Consider the following 18251-nt stretch of genomic DNA (forward strand, 5'->3'; position numbering starts at 1 on the left):
ACGCGCAGTGGGCGACAAACTACATCTATTTTAAAAAGCCTTTACAGGTTACCACTTTAGATTTACAGAGGAGGTCTACTGCCCTCGATCTGACTTTTGCGGTGATACCTCACATGCATGGTGCAATTGCTATTTGCATATGACGCCAAACCGACGTTTGCCTTCGCGCGAGAGCAAGGGGGGGACAGGGGTGCTTTTTTTTGCCGGTCCCGCACGGATGCGTGGGAGTGACGTCATCGCCGCTCCAGCCAATCACAGCGCCGGAGTGGCGATAACAGGAAGTGGCTACGAGGAGACATGGCGGTGGCGGTGGACGGGACCGAGGAGGACTTTGGGGGTTTCGATCACAGGTAAGTGCCACATAATGAGCTAGTATGCTGTGAATACTAGCTCATTATGCCTTTCTCTTGCAGGTGTTTTTAAAAAAATGGTGAGGGTTTACTTCTCTTTAAGGGGAATGTTTCATTACAGGATTTCATCTTATATCCTGTTCTTGGGGTGAAGCTAGAAGACCCCTGATGTCTCCAATGAGAGGACATTGTTGTCACTACTGTCACATAAGGGGCTTGTCAGTACATACATATACTGTATACATTGTTAGGACACATGTTAATACATAAACATCTATTACACACACCAGAAGAGGAAGAAGTAGTCATAGAGCCCCTTCCAGCCTTGCAAATGTGGCCTGTGCATCCAAGTGATTATGAGCCCCGGTCATGAAAGGATCAATAGAATATTGACGTCCGGGAAGTAGTTCTGTTATCCTGACTGGATGTCTATTGACATCCTGCAAGATAATAGCTGCCGCGCGCCCGTGGGGGCACGCATCGCTGCGATCGGCAGTGCGGTGGAGGCTCTTTACCACGTGATCAGCCGTGTCCAATCACAGCTGATCACGATGTAAACAGGAAGAGCCATTGATCAGCTGTTCCTCACTCGCGTCTGACAGACGTGAGTAGAGGAGAGCCGACCAGCGGCTCTCCTGACGGGGGGGTCGCGCTGATTGTTCATCAGCACCCCCCCCCCCTCGGATGCCCACACTGGACCACCAGGGAAGCCGCCAGGACCACCAGGGAAGCCTTCAACATGTGGATGGCCAGGTACATCCCCAATGATTCAATGCTCCAATGAACCAATGTGCATAACAAACACTAAATATAGGTGAAACAATTGATCCAAACAATTAGTCCAATTGTATAAACATACAACAGTGCTCCTCCTGTGGACAACACCCAGACAAGTGTACTGATTTGAAAGATGTAAATGCGATCAACTCTGAGACTCTCAGTTCACATGTGTGCAGCACTCCTCCACACTAACACAGCTCATAGGAAACAAAAGGAAAAAGAGGTTCTCATAGCGCAATCATGTATGAACATCAAATGAGAGACAGATTACAAGCTTCTAACGAGGGCACACTCACGAATCCTCCGATTTAGATAAGCACAACATCAATCCTCCATTAACTGCTCAGCTTTGCGATGTACTCTCCTCATTCGGATCTCTGATCCGTCCCGCTCGTAACTCCTCCCCCACGCGTTACGTCACTAGACACGTGACTTAGTCATAGGTAACTGCTTGTCAAGTCTCAGCTGATGTTATTTATAGTCAGCGAGACGTCCAGACAAAACGGGATTTGCAGTAAGGGAGTTTTCCATCTAACATCATTGCAGGCTGATAAGGATTTTTCATACATTTCAGTATAAACAAAGTGCATATTTTATTATATTACAAAAACAATACGAATAATTTAAAAACAGTCTAAAATTAGCCTATTTGTGTTAGACACTTAAAGAGGATATGCATAGATGCATAGCAGCCTCCAATGGTCACAATAGGTACTGCACTTAGAAACACAGGCAATTAGTACTGTATTGCAGTGTATAGAATATAACCATATAGCATTCCAATAACAATATAAATATCATTACACATAATTTAAGATCATGGATATAAAGAATATGTATGAATATATATAGAGAAAAATATTAAAATATATATAATATAAAAATATTAAAATACATATATAAAAATATAAAAACATTAATATTAAAATACAAGGGTCAGTACTCAATAATCAGAGATGAAACAATTGAGATCAAATTCAATGTTTAAACCATTGGGAGATAAAGATCTCATTTCATGTATCCATCTTGATTCGGTCTTACTTAATTACCGTACCCTATGACTCCCCCTCCAATGGGGGTTGAACTTTGCAATAGCCCAGAATTTTAGGTCTTTGGGATTGTTTTGGTGACATAAAGAAAAATGTTGTGACACATTGTGATTGGGGAAGCCCTTTTCAATATTCTGGAAGTGCTCCCTAAGGCGTTTCCACATAGGCCTTTTCGTACGACCAATGTACTGGAGGGAGCATGGACATTGTAAAGCATAAACTACTCCCTCGGTCCTGCACGTTATTAAAGCGGGAGTTCACCCATTTATTTATTTTTGCCCTTTTCCCCTTAGATACCTGCTCGTTTTGTCTAGGGGAATCGGCTAGTTGTTTTAAAATATGATCCGTACTTACCCGTTTTCGAGATGCATCTCCTCCGTCGCTTCCGGGTATGGGTCTTCGGGAGCGGGCGTTCCTTCTTGATTGACAGTCTTCCGAGAGGCTTCCGACAGTTGCATCCATCGCGTCACTAGTAGCCGAAAGAAGCCGAATGTCGGTGCGGCTCTATACTGCGCACCGACTTTCGGCTTCTTTCGGAAAATCGTGACGCGATGAATGCGACCGTCGGAAGCCTCTCGGAAGACTGTCAATCAAGAAGGAACGCCCAGTCCCGCAGCCCATACCCGGAAGCGGCGGAGAAGATGCATCTCGTAAACGGTAAGTACGGATCATATTTAAAACAACTAGCCGATTCCCCTAGACAAAACGAGCATTAATCTAAGGGGAAAATGTGTTCTCCATGTCAAAAGATCTTATTGTGTAGTTGACATTTGTACAAACATGTTATCAAACAAAATCGACCTTAGGCGAAAAGAAAGTCCTGCTTTTACAAGTGAATTAACTAATAAAGAGTGGTGTCTTTACTTAGCTCATTACATTTCTCTAGCATCAATGGCTTAACTATTAACTAAACAGGGATCAAGAGGAACAAACAGTACAGTTTATAGTCCAAAAACGTTCCGGTTATTGTTAGCAATTGTTGTTAGTCTTTGTGATTCGGTTCTATGCGTCTCATGGAACTTCCATCTTGACCAAAACCTTGGGTCGATCAAAGAGGTATGGCTTATTATTTAGGTACTTAGTGCTATGAGAAAGACTACACAATAAGGTGAAACACATTCGAAAGTAATGTAAGTAACAGAAAACAAATAAGTAAATAAAATAAAAGGGAGAAGGAGAACTGAAAGGGGGAGGAAGGAGAGGGAAGGGTGGGGTCAGGGAGTCTGCAGGACTAGATCGGGGACATTTCAGTAGAGCAGAAGTTTATGACAGGATACCTGTGTAATGGCTGGGCTACCATGGCATCAAAACATCACCATTAAACATTTTTTTCGTGATATATTCCAACTAGGGCTTCCATGTATCCTCAAACCTGGCGATCGTGTCCATCTCTATCGCAGTTATCTTGGCGTATATCATAGCTGTGTTCATTCTGTTGATAGTTTCGTTTAGATTCACATTTGGGGACTTCCAAGCTTTCGCAATGGTTTGTTTGCTGCTGTTAAAAGCTGCCTGTCAAAGTGAATCGAGCATGTGAAATACCGTCTGGCTTTAAATTGAGCAGGGCAATTTTGGGGTCCATGGGGATTGTTTTATTCGTGAGGACTTGATTAATTTGAAAATTTCCAGCCAAAACTCGTGCACTTTTGGACACGACCACCAGGTATGGAAGTAAGTTCCTTTGTCTAAGCATTCTCTAAAGCATAAATCAGAATATGTCTGCGAGAATTTTGCCACCTGGTCGGGACTAAGTACCATCTGGAGAGTACTTTGTAGTTTGTTTCTGCTGCTATTATATTAGTGGATACCATTTTGGTATTGTTCCATATTTGATCCCATTCCGTTTGTGCCAGTTCAATTCCTAAATCATCTTCCATTTACTCATGTAAGACAACTTCCCTGACCTCGGCTGCGTGAGTAGCTGGGAGTATAAGATAGAAATGACTTTTCTGGCATGAGGATTACCGTTACAAATAGTTTTCAAAGGCGGATAATTGGTTTGACACTATTGTCGTGTCGGCTGAGGGTTGAAAGAAGTTTTTTTATCTGGAGGTATCGAAAAATTTCCTTCGGGGGTATGCCGTGAGTTTTGTTTAAGGTTGGGAAAGGGGTCACTACTGTTGAGTCGAAGAATTTATATTTTTCGTATGCAGCCTCGATCTGTCCATTCCTTAAAGGAGTTAGGATAGACCCAGGCTGGGTAAAAAGCAGGGTTTTTAATAAAAGACAGCAGGGGGGCTGAAGGAGACATCAAGCGGTGTTTATTTTTAATTTTGTCCCACAGGGAAAGTGAATGTTTCATGATGGGATTAGTTATGTGCTTTCTTTGTTTAGGGGTGATCCACAATAGGTTCGAAATTGAAATTGGTCGCATTCCATCGCCTCGATAGACACCCATAATGGTGCCGTCTTGCTTAGCATGGTATTTGACTATTGTGGCCATTTGTGCTGCTCGGTTAATAATTTACGAAGCTAGGATAACCTAGCCCTCCTGCTGACTTTGGCGATGTAATATTTGAGGTTTGATCCTTGGCCTGGAGGTACCCCATACGAAGGATGAAACTCTCCTTTGTATTATCCTGAAGTATGAGCCGGTATGGATATAGGGAGCACTTCTAAAAAGGTATAGGAGCTTGGGTAGTAAGGTCATTTTCACAGCCCGCGATTCTTCCAAACCAGGAAAGTGGGAGTAGGGCCCAGGAATTTAATAAAGTCGTCAAATGTTTCAGGAGGACTGGATAGTTTATGCGCATAGAGGATCTGAAATGTCTGCACTCAAATGTATTCCCAGGTATGAAATGCTTCTAGTTGGCCACTCAAAAAGGGAGGCCCACTTTGCTGCCAACAGTTCCGTACAAGAAAGAGAAATGTTCAATGCCGAGCATTTCCTGGGGTTTATTGCCAAGCCTGATATGGACGCAAATTGGTGTAAGATTGGGAGTAAGTTTGGACCCGTTACTTGTGGAGATGAGAGGAACAACAGTATATCGTCAGCATAGAGGCAAAGTTTGTGATTAACGCCGCCCAACTCGATACCGAGTACTTTAGGATCCACTCTAATCTTTTGGGCTAAGGGTTCTATCAGGAGGGCGAATAATAATGGGGAAAGTGGGCAGCCTGTCTGGTTCCCCTTTGTATATTAAAGGTTTCAGATTTGTAGCCCGCATATTTCACGTACGCTCTAGGGTTCTGGTATAATTGCAGGACCCAATTTGTAAAGTTTGGGGCCAAAGCCCCATTTCTTCAGCGTAAATTCCATATATGACCATGAGACTGAGTCGAAGGCCTGCCTGATGTCTAGGGATAGAAAGCAGGCTGGAATTTTCCTCTTTTTAGCTATATTTGCCAGTAAGCATGCCCTTCTGATATTGTCCCCTGCCTGCCTATTGGGCATGAAGCCCACTTGATCACGGTGTATCAGGGTTCCTATGATTTTGTTCAATCTATTGGCTAAGATCTTACCTAGTAATTTTACGTCTGTGTTTTAACATGGATATAGGGCGGTAATTGTCGCAGCAGGTGGAATCGGAGTGCGTTTTGGGAATCATGCAGATAGTGCCGTGAGAGACTCTTGTCTAAAGGACCTCCAATTTAGTAGATCATTAAAGGCTTCCACCATCATGGGAGAAAGTAGGTCTTTGTATGATCTATAATAACGGGCAGTGAACCCGTCCGGACCCGGTCTTTTATTTAATTTTAGTTCAGCGACAGCCTGTAGGACGTCTTCTTGCGTGATCGGTTCATCCATTAGAGCACTTTGAGACATGTTTAGTTGTGGCAAATGTAAATCAGAAAAGAAGTCTTCCGTGTCCTGTTTGCTAAATGTTTAGTTTCTGCGTACAGTTTTTTAAGGTGAGAGCTGAATTTTTGTACTATTTTGACTGGGTTACTAGAGTTATACCGTTTGCCGTTTTAAGTTGGATAGGCTTATATGCTTTGTTAATGGAGGTTGAGCGACTTCGCAAGAAGAGTTCCTGATTTATTTGCGTTTTTGTAAAAAAAAGGTTGGTCCGGAGTATCGCCCTGTCCGCCGAGTCCGAGAGGAATAGGTCATATTCCGTACGAGCTTTATCTAGTCGGGGCTTTTGCTTTAGGTGAGTGATCGAATTGGAAGGCCTCAAAGGCCAAATCGTGTTCTTTTTCTAATTTATAGGAAAGTTGCTTTCGTTCTCTTTTAAAAGTCCCAGCATGCTTCTGTATTTTCCTCTTAGCACTGGCTTGTGGGCTTCCCAAAGAGTTTAACGGGGAGACGTCAGGGGTCTTATTTAATGTTATATATTCACTTAACTCTTGCTCAACTATAGTCCTGTACATGGGGTGTTTGAGAATTTTGTCTGGTAGATACCAGGTTGGGTCCTGTTTTTGGGGGATTATGGAGGCTAATGTAGTGAGAACCGCGTTATGATCCGACCATGGAATAGGCACGATGTCGGAATCCAATACCTCCGGCAGCATGCCTATCGTCAGGAGTATGGGTCTATGCGGCTGACGACTTATGGGGGCTCGAATAGTACGTGTACTTGCGTTAGTGGGGTTCGTTCCCTCCAGGAGTCCACTAATTATATTTAGCCAACAAGGTGGATAGGGTTCTTTTGACTTGTTTCGCGGGGGAGAAGGTGTTATTATCCAAAAAAGGGAGAAGGACATGATTAGTGTCCCCACAAATAATAAGGGATCCGAATTTATGCGAGTTTATCACTTGCAGCAGATGCGACATGAATGGCAAGGGATTTAAATTTGGGGCATAATACGATGCAATTGTTACCGCCTTATCCAAGATGTGGCCAGTCAGGATGTTGTAACGACCTTCTGGGTCTATGATTTCAGACTTAATTGTGAATGGCGTTGATCTATGAAAGGCTATGAGGGTGCCCCTTTTTTTGGAACTAGCTGATGCGGTAAAGACCTGTGGGTAGGAGGCATGAAAGAATTTAGGGGTCGTACTGGGAGTGAAGTGTGTCTCCTGTAAACATTGATATGTGCTTTCTTAGCTTGGAAGTGTCTAAACGCCTTAACACGTTTCTGTGGTATGTTGAGGCCCTGTACATTTAAGGTTAATACATTCAAAGGAGCCATGATAGCCAAACCATCTCAATGTTCTTACCTGGGTGTCCTGTATATCGATCTCCCGATCTAATCCATGCAGACTGAGGATAAGGGGGGGGGGGGAGGGGGGGGGACCTAAAAACGAAAATTTCCAAAGAAAAAGACAGCACATTAAAATAAAATAAACAAATGTGCATCAATACGTAGGAACAAACTTGTAAGTCTGGTCCGTGAACGGGGGGGAGGTGCCCGGTGAGGGAGAATTGGGCCCACGTCAGACCCTCGCAAATAACTGCGGGGATCAGAGGGGAGCCGTGTGTGGCGCATGTGGGTTCCGATCGAGGAGACCCGCGTCCTAAAAATTTCCGGTAAGTATCCCTAATGGAAACCGTGAGTGCAACATTATAGGAGATTCCGTGTAAAAGTAGGGGCTACTGGTCTATCTATGGAGGGTAATTTGCAAGTCAAGGTGATAAGGTGATAAAGGGGAGCATCAAGAAGTGTCTGTGTTTGAATAAAGGGTTTCTGGAGGAATCCTACATCCGAAACATTATGGTTGGGGCAATGGACTGATGCTATCGGACAGACGGACTATTGTGAAGAATGACCTAAGTGCCGGCATTCCCATTTACTGTTGGTATGCTAAGTGTTGTGGAGAAAGGATGATGGAGCATTGCTTTAGGTACATCTAGGGTACCAGGGTGGCTTGGCCACCCAGTAGGTGGGGTAGTGTGCCAGTCACGCGCGAAGAGATTAGGAGTTGCTGAGTGAATATGAGGCAAGATAAATAGCCCCTGAGCCTGGAAAGTACTGGGGAGATTGATAATAAAGAGAAAAAGGGAAAGCACTAACTCAATTAAAAATGAGAATAGGGAGCTTCTGCTCTAATAAATTTGCTAACTTAGAAACTCATGAACTTCTACTTAAACTTGTAAACTCATTGAGTCATACAACCAAGGTTTGGGTGAAAGACTAGAAGTCTAAAGGTGGGTAAGACTGACTTGCTTGCAGATCTCAGTCCATCGTGTCTTCTTGCTCCTGTGCTTGTTCCACAAATCTGCCTCTCTTATGTAATTGCTGGATGCCATTGTTGTGGTTCTGAAGCGGCGAGTTGTCCCGTGGCGAAGTGGAAGCTGATCTTCTGCGGGCTGCAGTTGCCGACGGAGGTCTGTCAATTATTTTGAAATCCAGCAGGGCCTGTTGAAGCTGAGCTGGTGTTCTACACACAATTTTTTGTGCCTTGACAGGTGAATCGCAGGGAGAAAGGGAAGCCCCATTGATATTTGATTTGGCGTTGCTGCAATTCGTATAGGAGGGGTCTCATTTCTCTCCTTTTGTTGATTGTCATTTGGCGAAATGTCCGCAAAGATTTGATAGTCATTCCCCTGAAAAGTTAGCTTGCTCTTCTCTCTGGTGGTCTGCAGAATCAGCTCCTTTGTTCTATAGAAATGAAATTTAGCTATGATTTCCCTAGGGGGGACCATCAGCCTTCCTGGGCGTTAGTGCTCGGTGAACTCTGTCCATTTCCAGCCTGTCAGCTGGTATCCCAGGTAATATTTCCTGACACAGTGCCAACATTGTACCATTTAGGTCAATGATAGATTCCGGTAGTCCCTGAACCTCAAATTTGATCTCCTGGCTCTGTTTTCGAATTCCTCCAATCTATTTTGCAATATCAAGTTTTCTTCTTTTAAGGTGTCAATTTCAGATACACAGTCCTTATGTAAGCTTCTAAATCATCCATTTTAGTCTCAAGTACTTCTGTGCGGCCCCCAAGCTCCCTAATTTCTTTAGTCAGGCTATTTGTTATCTGATCTGAAGTGGTCTGGAGTGCCTTGTGCAGCATCTTTTCAAATTGCCTCAGGAGACTTGTGGGTACCGCTGTGCTGTGACATATTGCTGTGGGGTTTGTCACATTGTCTTCCTCCTCACTATCTGAGACAGTAGTATTGAGAGAAGCCATTTGTTTTGCGCTTTTAACGCTGGCCTTTTCTGCTTCACTGAGGTGAATCCCTCAGAGGGGGCTGGCGCCTTTCTCTCTGAGGTGATTTGAGATGCTGATGAGACTGGGGATGCTGCGCTCTCCGCTGCTGTGAAGCAATTTCCCCTTTCCTCTCGTTCCTTTCAGCACCATAGCGTATAAAAATGTTCTCTCACCCTTCCTGAAGCTTTGCCCAGTATTCTGGGTGGTTATGCCCACGTTGTTCCAACACCGTTATTTGCGGGTCAATCTCTGTCACGGAGCGGAGCTCTAGCTCAGCATTGCCTACCCGCTAGGCTCCGCCCACATCTCCTCGGGAAAATGTGTTCTCTATGGGTGAACCTCCGCTTTAAGGTCTTTAATTTGATATTCCTTTTGTGTAACATTAGATACAAAACTGGAACATTTTTGTCCATTAAAGTTTGTCTTTTTGCAGGCGAAACATCTCTTGCATGGGAAAAAGCCTTTCCTTGGAAGAAGGTTAATGTGTTTCGATTTAGTAGGGGGATCCGGCACATTCTTTGCCACTAAATATCTTAAAGTGGGTGCACGTCTATATACTATTCTTGTCATGCTGGGCAGTATGCATTGCAGTTGTTTATCTGCCTGTAGTATAGACCAGTGTCTTTTAAAGATAGTTTCCAATTGTTTATGTTGGACGTTATAGTTGAGAATAATTGGTACTTGGTCGTCCAGAGGTTTACTTTTAATCCTATCTTCTATTAATGTGTCTCTAGGTATTGCTAACACGTTTTGGATCTGTGTCTGTATGAAACTAGTATCATATCCTTTATTCACAAACTTTGCGCCAATCATATTAGCCTGCTCCAAAATGTCTGTGGTCGGTGCAGTTCCTGCGGATCCTGACCATTTTTTCCTTTCGGGATATTTATTAGCCAGGGGATCATGGTGGCAGCTATCCACCGGTATATAGCTATTGCGCTCAACCGGTTTAAAGTAGGTTTTAGTGGTAATCTGTTGCGCTTTAAGTGTGATTTCAAGGTCCAGAAATTGTATTGTTTTTTCATTGATGGTATAGGTGAGTATGATGTTTTTCTGGTTATTTAATTTTTCAAAAAATTGGATCAAAGATCCTTCATCACCCCTCCATATAAGAATACAATCATCAATGAATCTTTTATAAAGTACCAATTGATCAGGTAGGTCCTCATATATAGCAGTTTCCTCCCACTCCGACATAAAAACATTGGCAACACTAGGTGCATATTTAGCACCCATGCCAATGCCATTTAATTGTCGGTAATACTTCTGTTTGTGCCAGAAATAATTGTGTTGCAGTCCGAATGCCAGACATCTTAACACAAAACGGTGATGCCCAGCAATGCCACCCACCAGTAATCAGTGCCACTCATCAGTGTCCCTCAGTGCCACTTATCAGTGCCCACCTATCATTGCCCATCTGTGCCACCTATTAGTGCCACCCATATGTACCCATCCGTGCCACCCATAAGTACCCATCAGTGCCGCCTATGAGTGCCCATCAGTGCCGCATACCAGTGCCACCTATCAGTGCCCATCATCAGTGCTTATCAATGCCACCTCATTGGTGCAGCCTTATCAGTGCCTGTCATTGAAGAGAAAAACATATTTATTTACAAAAAAATTAACATAAACAAATAAAAACAATTTTTTTCAAAATGTTCTGTTTTTTTTTTTTATTAGTTGCGCAAAAAATAAAAATCGCAGAGGTGATCAAATACCACAAACAAAAGCTCTATTTGTGGGAACAAAATGATAAAAAATGTGTTTGGGTACAGTGTTGCATGACCACGCAATTGTCATTCACATTGCGACAACGCTGAAAGCTGAAAATTGGCTTGGGCAGGAAGGTGCGTAAGTGCCTGGTATGGAAGTGGTTAAATAAAAGAGGAAGCAATTCAAATGTAAATATACCAAATTTGTATTGTGTGTTTGTGAAAGTATAATTATGGACCTATACACATTTTTTTTCCTTTTCCAACTATAAATACTCTGAATAAACCAAGAGTCCTTTGGTAAAATCAATTGGCCAGAAGTGAATATCTAGTGATCCTCTCGCCCATTCGCTGACACACTTTTGACCAAGAGATTCCAAGCCTGCCCACCACGGCAAGGTAGACTCTTCTAGGGCAGGACCTACACTAACTACACTAAGCTACCCTACTGGATGCCAGTCATCCTTTTTCTAATGTTGGGTGTATGTTTGTAGTACGGCCTCATCCTATAATCTGTGTGTGCGTTCTACTCTCTCCTAATTTGGTTGTCTGTCTGTGTGCATCTCTCTAAAGCATGGAGCGGTCAGTTTATGTATGTCTGGATGTCCTCAGTTAGTGTAGGTCAGTGCATGCCAGTCCAGTGTGTGTCAGTAAAAAATGTTCATCAGTAACGTCCATCGATGTGGATGAAGAAATGTCAGAGAGAAAAAGTGTGTGGTATGCCCACCACTAGAATATACCGCCCGGCATCCACCCACTTCTAGTGATAGGCATACATGCAATGTTTTTTATTTTGTACAGCCCATGGGCTGAATGAAAAAAAGAACCTGACAGATTTCTCTATTCACATCGATCGATGCGGATGAAGAAATCTCTGCCAAGAAAGTTGGAAAAAAATATATGCCGAAGCATAGGGGAAAACCCGCCCACTGACCACCCCAGCCCCCATGCTTCAGCATATATGTTCTTTCTTTTTTTTTTTTTTTTTAACTGCGGTGGAGAAATCTCCCCCCCCCCCCATTCTATCATATATATGCCTCTAATTCTGACACCCCCCCCACATTCTATCATATCTATGCCTCCAATTCTGACCCCCCCCCCCCCCCCACATTCTATCATACCTATGCCTCCAATTCTCCCTCCCCCCATTCTATCATACCTATGCCTCCAATTCTCCCCCCCCCCCACATTCTATCATATCTATGCCTCCAATTCTGACACCACCCCCCCCCCCCCCACATTCTATCATATCTATGCCTCTAATTCTCCCCCGCATTCTATCATACCTATGCCTCTAATTCTCCCTCCCCCCATTCTATCATACCTATGCCTCCAATTCTCCCCCCCCCCCCCCTTCTATCATACCTATGCCTCCAATTCTCCCTCCCCCCATTCTATCATACCTATGCCTCTAATTCTGCCCCCCATTCTATCATACCTATGCCTCCAATTCTCCCCCCCCCATTCTATCATACCTATGCCTCCAATTCTCCCCCCCCCCCATTCTATCATACCTATGCCTCTAATTCTGCCCCCATTCTATCATACCTATGCCTCCAATTCCTCCCCCCCCCCATTCTATCATATCTATGCCTCTAATTCTGACACCCCCCCCCCACATTCTATCATACCTATGCCTCCAATTCTCCCTCCCCCATTCTATCATACCTATGCCTCTAATTCTGCCCCCATTCTATCATACCTATGCCACCAATTCCTCCCCCCCCCACATTCTATCATACCTATGCCTCCAATTCCCCCCCCCCCCCCCATTCTATCATATCTATGCCTCCAATTCCCCCCCCCCCGCATTCTATCATACCTATGCCTCCAATTCTCCCCCCCCCCCACATTCTATCATATCTATGCCACCAATTCCTCCCCCCCCCCACATTCTATCATATCTATGCCTCCAATTCCCCCCCCCCCCGCATTCTATCATACATATGCCTCTAATTCTAAGTTAGTGTAGGTCAGTGCATGCCAGTCCAGTGTGTGTCAGTAAAAAATGTTCATCAGTAATGTCCATCGATGTGGATGAAGAAATGTCAGAGAGAAAAAGTGTGTGGTATGCCCACCACTAGAATATACCGCCCTGCATCCACCCACTTCTAGTGATAGGCATACATGCAATGTTTTTTATTTTGTACAGCCCATGGGCTGAATGAAAAAAAGAACCTGACCGATTTCTCTATTCACATCGATCGATGCGGATGAAGAAATCTCTGCCAAGAAAGTTGGAAAAAAAAATATGCCGAAGCATAGGGGCAAACCCGCCCACTGACCACCCCAGCCAGTATGCTTCGGCATATATGTTCTTTTTTTTTTTTTTTTTTTAACTGCGGTGGAGAAACCCCCCCCCCCCCATTCTATCATATATATGCCTCTAATTCTGACACCCCCCCCACATTCTATCATATCTATGCCTCTAATTCTGACACCCCCCACATTCTATCATATCTATGCCTCCAATTCTGACACCCCCCACATTCTATCATATCTATGCCTCCAATTCTCCCTCCCCCCCCTATTCTATCATATCTATGCCTCCAATTCTCCCTCCCCCATTCTAACATATCTATGCCTCCAATTCCCCCCCCCCCCCACATTCTATCATACCTATGCCTCTAATTCTGACACCCCCCCACATTCTATCATATCTATGCCTCCAATTCTGACACCCCCCCCCCCCACATTCTATCATATCTATGCCTCCAATCCCCCCCCCCCGCATTCTATCATATCTATGCCTCTAATTCTGACACCCCCCCCCCCCCACATTCTATCATATCTATGCCTCCAATCCCCCCCCCCCGCATTCTATCATACCTATGCCTCCAATTCTCCCCCCCACCCCGCATTCTATCATACCTATGCCTCTAATTCTGCCCCCCCCCACATTCTATCATATCTATGCCTCCAATTCCCCCCCCCACATTCTATCATACCTATGCCTCTAATTCTGCCCCCCCCCCATTCTATCATATCTATGCCTCCAATTCCCCCCCCCCCCCCACGCATTCTATCATACCTATGCCTCTAATTCTGACCCCCCCCCCATTCTATCATATCTATGCCTCCAATTCCCCCCCCCCCTCATTCTATCATACCTATGCCTCTAATTCCCCCCCCCCCCATTCTATCATATCTATGCCTCTAATTCCCCCCCCCCATTCTATCATACCTATGCCTCTATTCCCCCCCCCCATTCTATCATATCTATGCCTCTAATTCTGCCCCCCCCCCCACATTCTATCATATCTATGCCTCCAATTCCCCCCCCCCCCATTCTATCATATCTATGCCTCCAACACCCCCCCCCCCCACATTCTATCATACCTATGCCTCCAATTCCCCCCCCCCCCATTCTATCATATCTATGCCTCCAATTCCCCCCCCCCCCCCACGCAATCTATCATACCTATGCCTCTAATTCTGCCACCACCCCCCCCCCCCACATTCTATCATATCTATGCCTCCAATTCCTCCCCCCCCCCCCTCATTTTATCATACCTATGCCTCTAATTCTGCACCACCCCCCCCCCCACATTCTATCATACCTATGCCTCCAATATCCCCCCCCCCCCGCATTCTACCATATCTATGCCTCCAATTCCCCCCCCCACATTCTATTATACCTATGCCTCTAATTCTGCCACCCCCCCACATTCTATCATATCTATGCCTCCAATTCCCCCCCCCCCCCCGCATTCTATCATACCTATGCCTCCAATTCTCCCCCCCCCGCATTCTATCATACCTATGCCTCCAATATTCCCCCCCCCCCCCACATTCTATCATACCTATGCCTCTAATTCTGACACCCCCCCACATTCTATCATATCTATGCCTCCAATTCCCCCCCCCCCCACATTCTATCATATCTATGCCTCCAATTCTGCCCCCATTCTATCATATCTATGCCTCTAATTCTGCCACCCCCCCCCCACATTCTATCATATCTATGCCTCCAATTCTGCCCCCCCCCCCACATTCTATCATATCTATGCCTCCAATTCTGCCCCCATTCTATCATACCTATGCCTCTAATTCTGCCACCCCCCCCCCCACATTCTATCATATCTATGCCTCCAATTCTCCCCCCCCCCACATTCTATCATACCTATGCCTCCAATTCTGCCCCCATTCTATCATACCTATGCCTCTAATTCTGCCACCCCCCCACATTCTATCATATCTATGCCTCCAATCCCCCCCCCCCCCCACGCATTCTATCATACCTATGCCTCTAATTCTGCCCCCCCCCACATTCTATCATATCTATGCCTCCAATTCCCCCCCCCTTCATTCTATCATACCTATGCCTCCAATTTCCCCCCCCCCCCGCATTCTATCATATCTATGCCTCTAATTCTGCCACCCCCCCCCCTCATTCTATCATACCTATGCCTCCAATTCTCCCCCCCCACATTCTATCATACCTATGCCTCCAATTCTGCCCCCCCCCGCATTCTATCATATCTATGCCTCCAATTCCCCCCCCCTCATTCTATCATACCTATGCCTCCAATTCCCCCCCCCCCCCATTCTATCATACCTATGCCTCTAATTCTGCCCCCATTCTATCATATCTATGCCTCCAATTCTCCCCCCCCCCACATTCTATCATATCTATGCCTCCAATCCCCCCACCCCCGCATTCTATCCATTCTATCATACCTATGCCTCCAATTCCCCCCCCCCCCATTCTATCATACATATGCCTCCAATTCTGACACCCCCCCCCCCCCATTCTATCATACATATGCCTCTAATTCTGACACCCCCCCCCCCCACATTCTATCATATCTATGCCTCCAATTCCCCCCCCCCCACATTCTATCATACCTATGCCTCTAATTCTGCCACCCCCCCCCCCACATTCTATCATATCTATGCCTCCAATTCCCCCCCCCTCATTCTATCATACCTATGCCTCCAATTCTGCCACCCCCCCCCCCCACATTCTATCATATCTATGCCTCCAATTCCCCCCTCCCCTCATTCTATCATACCTATGCCTCCAATTCTCCCCCCCCCCATTCTATCATATCTATGCCTCTAATTCTCCCCTCATTCTATCATACCTATGCCTCCAATTCTCCCCCCCCCCACATTCTATCATACCTATGCCTTCAATTCTGCCCCCCCCATTCTATCATATCTATGCCTCCAATCCCCCCCCCCCCGCATTCTATCATACCTATGCCTCTAATTCTGCCCCCATTCTATCATACCTATGCCTCCAATCCCCCCCCCCCCCATTCTATCATACCTATGCCTCTAATTCTGCCCCCATTCTATCATACCTATGCCTCCAATTCCTCCCCCCCCCCCCCTCATTCTATCATACCTATGCCTCCAATTCTGCCCCCATTCTATCATACCTATGCCTCTAATTCTGCCACCCCCCCCCCCACATTCTATCATATCTATGCCTCCAATCCCCCCCCCCCACATTCTATCATATCTATGCCTCCAATTCTGCCCCCATTCTATCATACCTATGCCTCCAATTCTGCCACCCCCCCCCCCCACATTCTATCATATCTATGCCTCCAATTCTCCCCCCCCCACATTCTATCATACCTATGCCTCCAATTCTGCCCCCATTCTATCATACCTATGCTTCTAATTCTGCCACCCCCCCACATTCTATCATATCTATGCCTCCAATTCCCCCCCCCCCCCACGCATTCTATCATACCTATGCCTCTAATTCTGCCACCCCCCCACATTCTATCATATCTATGCCTCCAATTCCTCCCCCCCCCCCATTCTATCATACCTATGCCTCCAATATTCCCCCCCCCCCCATTCTATCATATCTATGCCTCTAATTCTGCCACCCCCCCCCTCATTCTATCATACCTATGCCTCCAATTCTCCCCCCCCCCCACATTCTATCATACCTATGCCTCCAATTCTGCCCCCCCCCCCGCATTCTATCATATCTATGCCTCCAATTCCCCCCCCTCATTCTATCATACCTATGCCTCCAATCCCCCCCCCCCGCATTCTATCATACCTATGCCTCCAATTCTCCCCCCCCCCCCCATTCTATCATACCTATGCCTCCAATTCTGCCCCCCCCCCCATTCTATCATACCTATGCCTCTAATTCTGCCCCCATTCTATCATACCTATGCCTCTAATTCTGACACCCCCCCCCCACATTCTATCATATATATGCCTCCAATTCCTCCCCCCCCCCTCATTCTATCATACTATGCCTCCAATTCTGCCCCCATTCTATCATATCTATGCCTCTAATTCTGACACCCCCCCATTCTATCATATCTATGCCTCCAATCCCCCCCCCCCCCCACATTCTATCATATCTATGCCTCCAATTCTGCCCCCATTCTATCATACCTATGTCTCTAATTCTGCCACCCCCCCCCCCCCCCCCCATTCTATCATATCTATGCCTCTAATTCTCCCCCCCCACATTCTATCATACCTATGCCTCCAATTCTGCCCCCATTCTATCATACCTATGCCTCTAATTCTGCCCCCCCCCCCACATTCTATCATACCTATGCCTCTAATTCTGCCACCCTCCACATTCTGTCATATCTATGCCTCCAATTCTCCCCCCCCCCCATTCTCTAGGACCCCTCAGTTCTGTGTATGAGGAAGGAGGAGGGGGCTCAGAGATCTAGGAGCCCTCTGAGTTTACTGTATGAAGAGGAGGGTACTAGGATTTGTATAGTGGAGGGGCCCTCTTGGTCCTTTCCTCTTTATACAGTGAATTTAGAGGGGGCCTATTGTAGATGTCTGAGTCCTCTCCTCTTCATAGATTTCCATAGTGGAGGGCCCCTCAAAGTTCACTTTATGTAGAGGAGGGTTCTAGGATTTCTATAGTGGGGCCCCTTTTAGTGCTTTCCTCTTCATAAACTCTACTTAGAGGTGCCCAACTGTAGACATCTAAGTCTCTTCTGCTTCATAAACTCAAGTTGGGGGGGGGGGTGGGGGGCACTATAGATATTTTGTAAGACGCGAAGACTGAGGCATCTACAGTGGGGCCCCTTTAAGTTCAGTGTATGAAGAGGAGAGAACTCAGAGGGGCCCTCCACTTTAGAAATCTGAGTCCTCTCCTCTTCATACACTGAACTCAGAGGAGTCCTCCACTACAGAGAGGAGGAGACTAAGATTTCTATAATGGGGGACCGCTTAGTCCTTTCTTCTTCATACACTGAACTTAGAGGAGTCCTCCACTACAGAGAGGAGGAGACTACGATTTCTATAATGGGGGTCCGCTTAGTCCTTTCTTCTTCATACACTGAACTCAGAGGGGCCCGTTGTAGATGCCTGAGGCCTTTCCTTT

At 45.7% G+C, this 18251-nt stretch overlaps 1 protein-coding gene across 1 annotated transcript in view; it reads left to right on the top strand.

Moving 5' to 3' along the window:
• Window positions 1-297: 297 nt before the first annotated feature.
• Window positions 298-18251, top strand: part of LOC120935621 (CD2 associated protein) — a 191625-nt gene continuing 173671 nt past the window's right edge. Inside the window, exons 1-2 of the mRNA XM_040347672.1 lie at window positions 298-350; window positions 4971-5119. Coding sequence (XP_040203606.1) covers window positions 298-350; window positions 4971-5119 — 202 coding nt within the window. The remainder of the gene's footprint in view (window positions 351-4970; window positions 5120-18251) is intronic.

Source organism: Rana temporaria, chromosome 4, assembly GCF_905171775.1.
Source record: "Rana temporaria chromosome 4, aRanTem1.1, whole genome shotgun sequence".
Classification (NCBI taxonomy): Eukaryota; Metazoa; Chordata; class Amphibia; order Anura; family Ranidae; genus Rana; species Rana temporaria.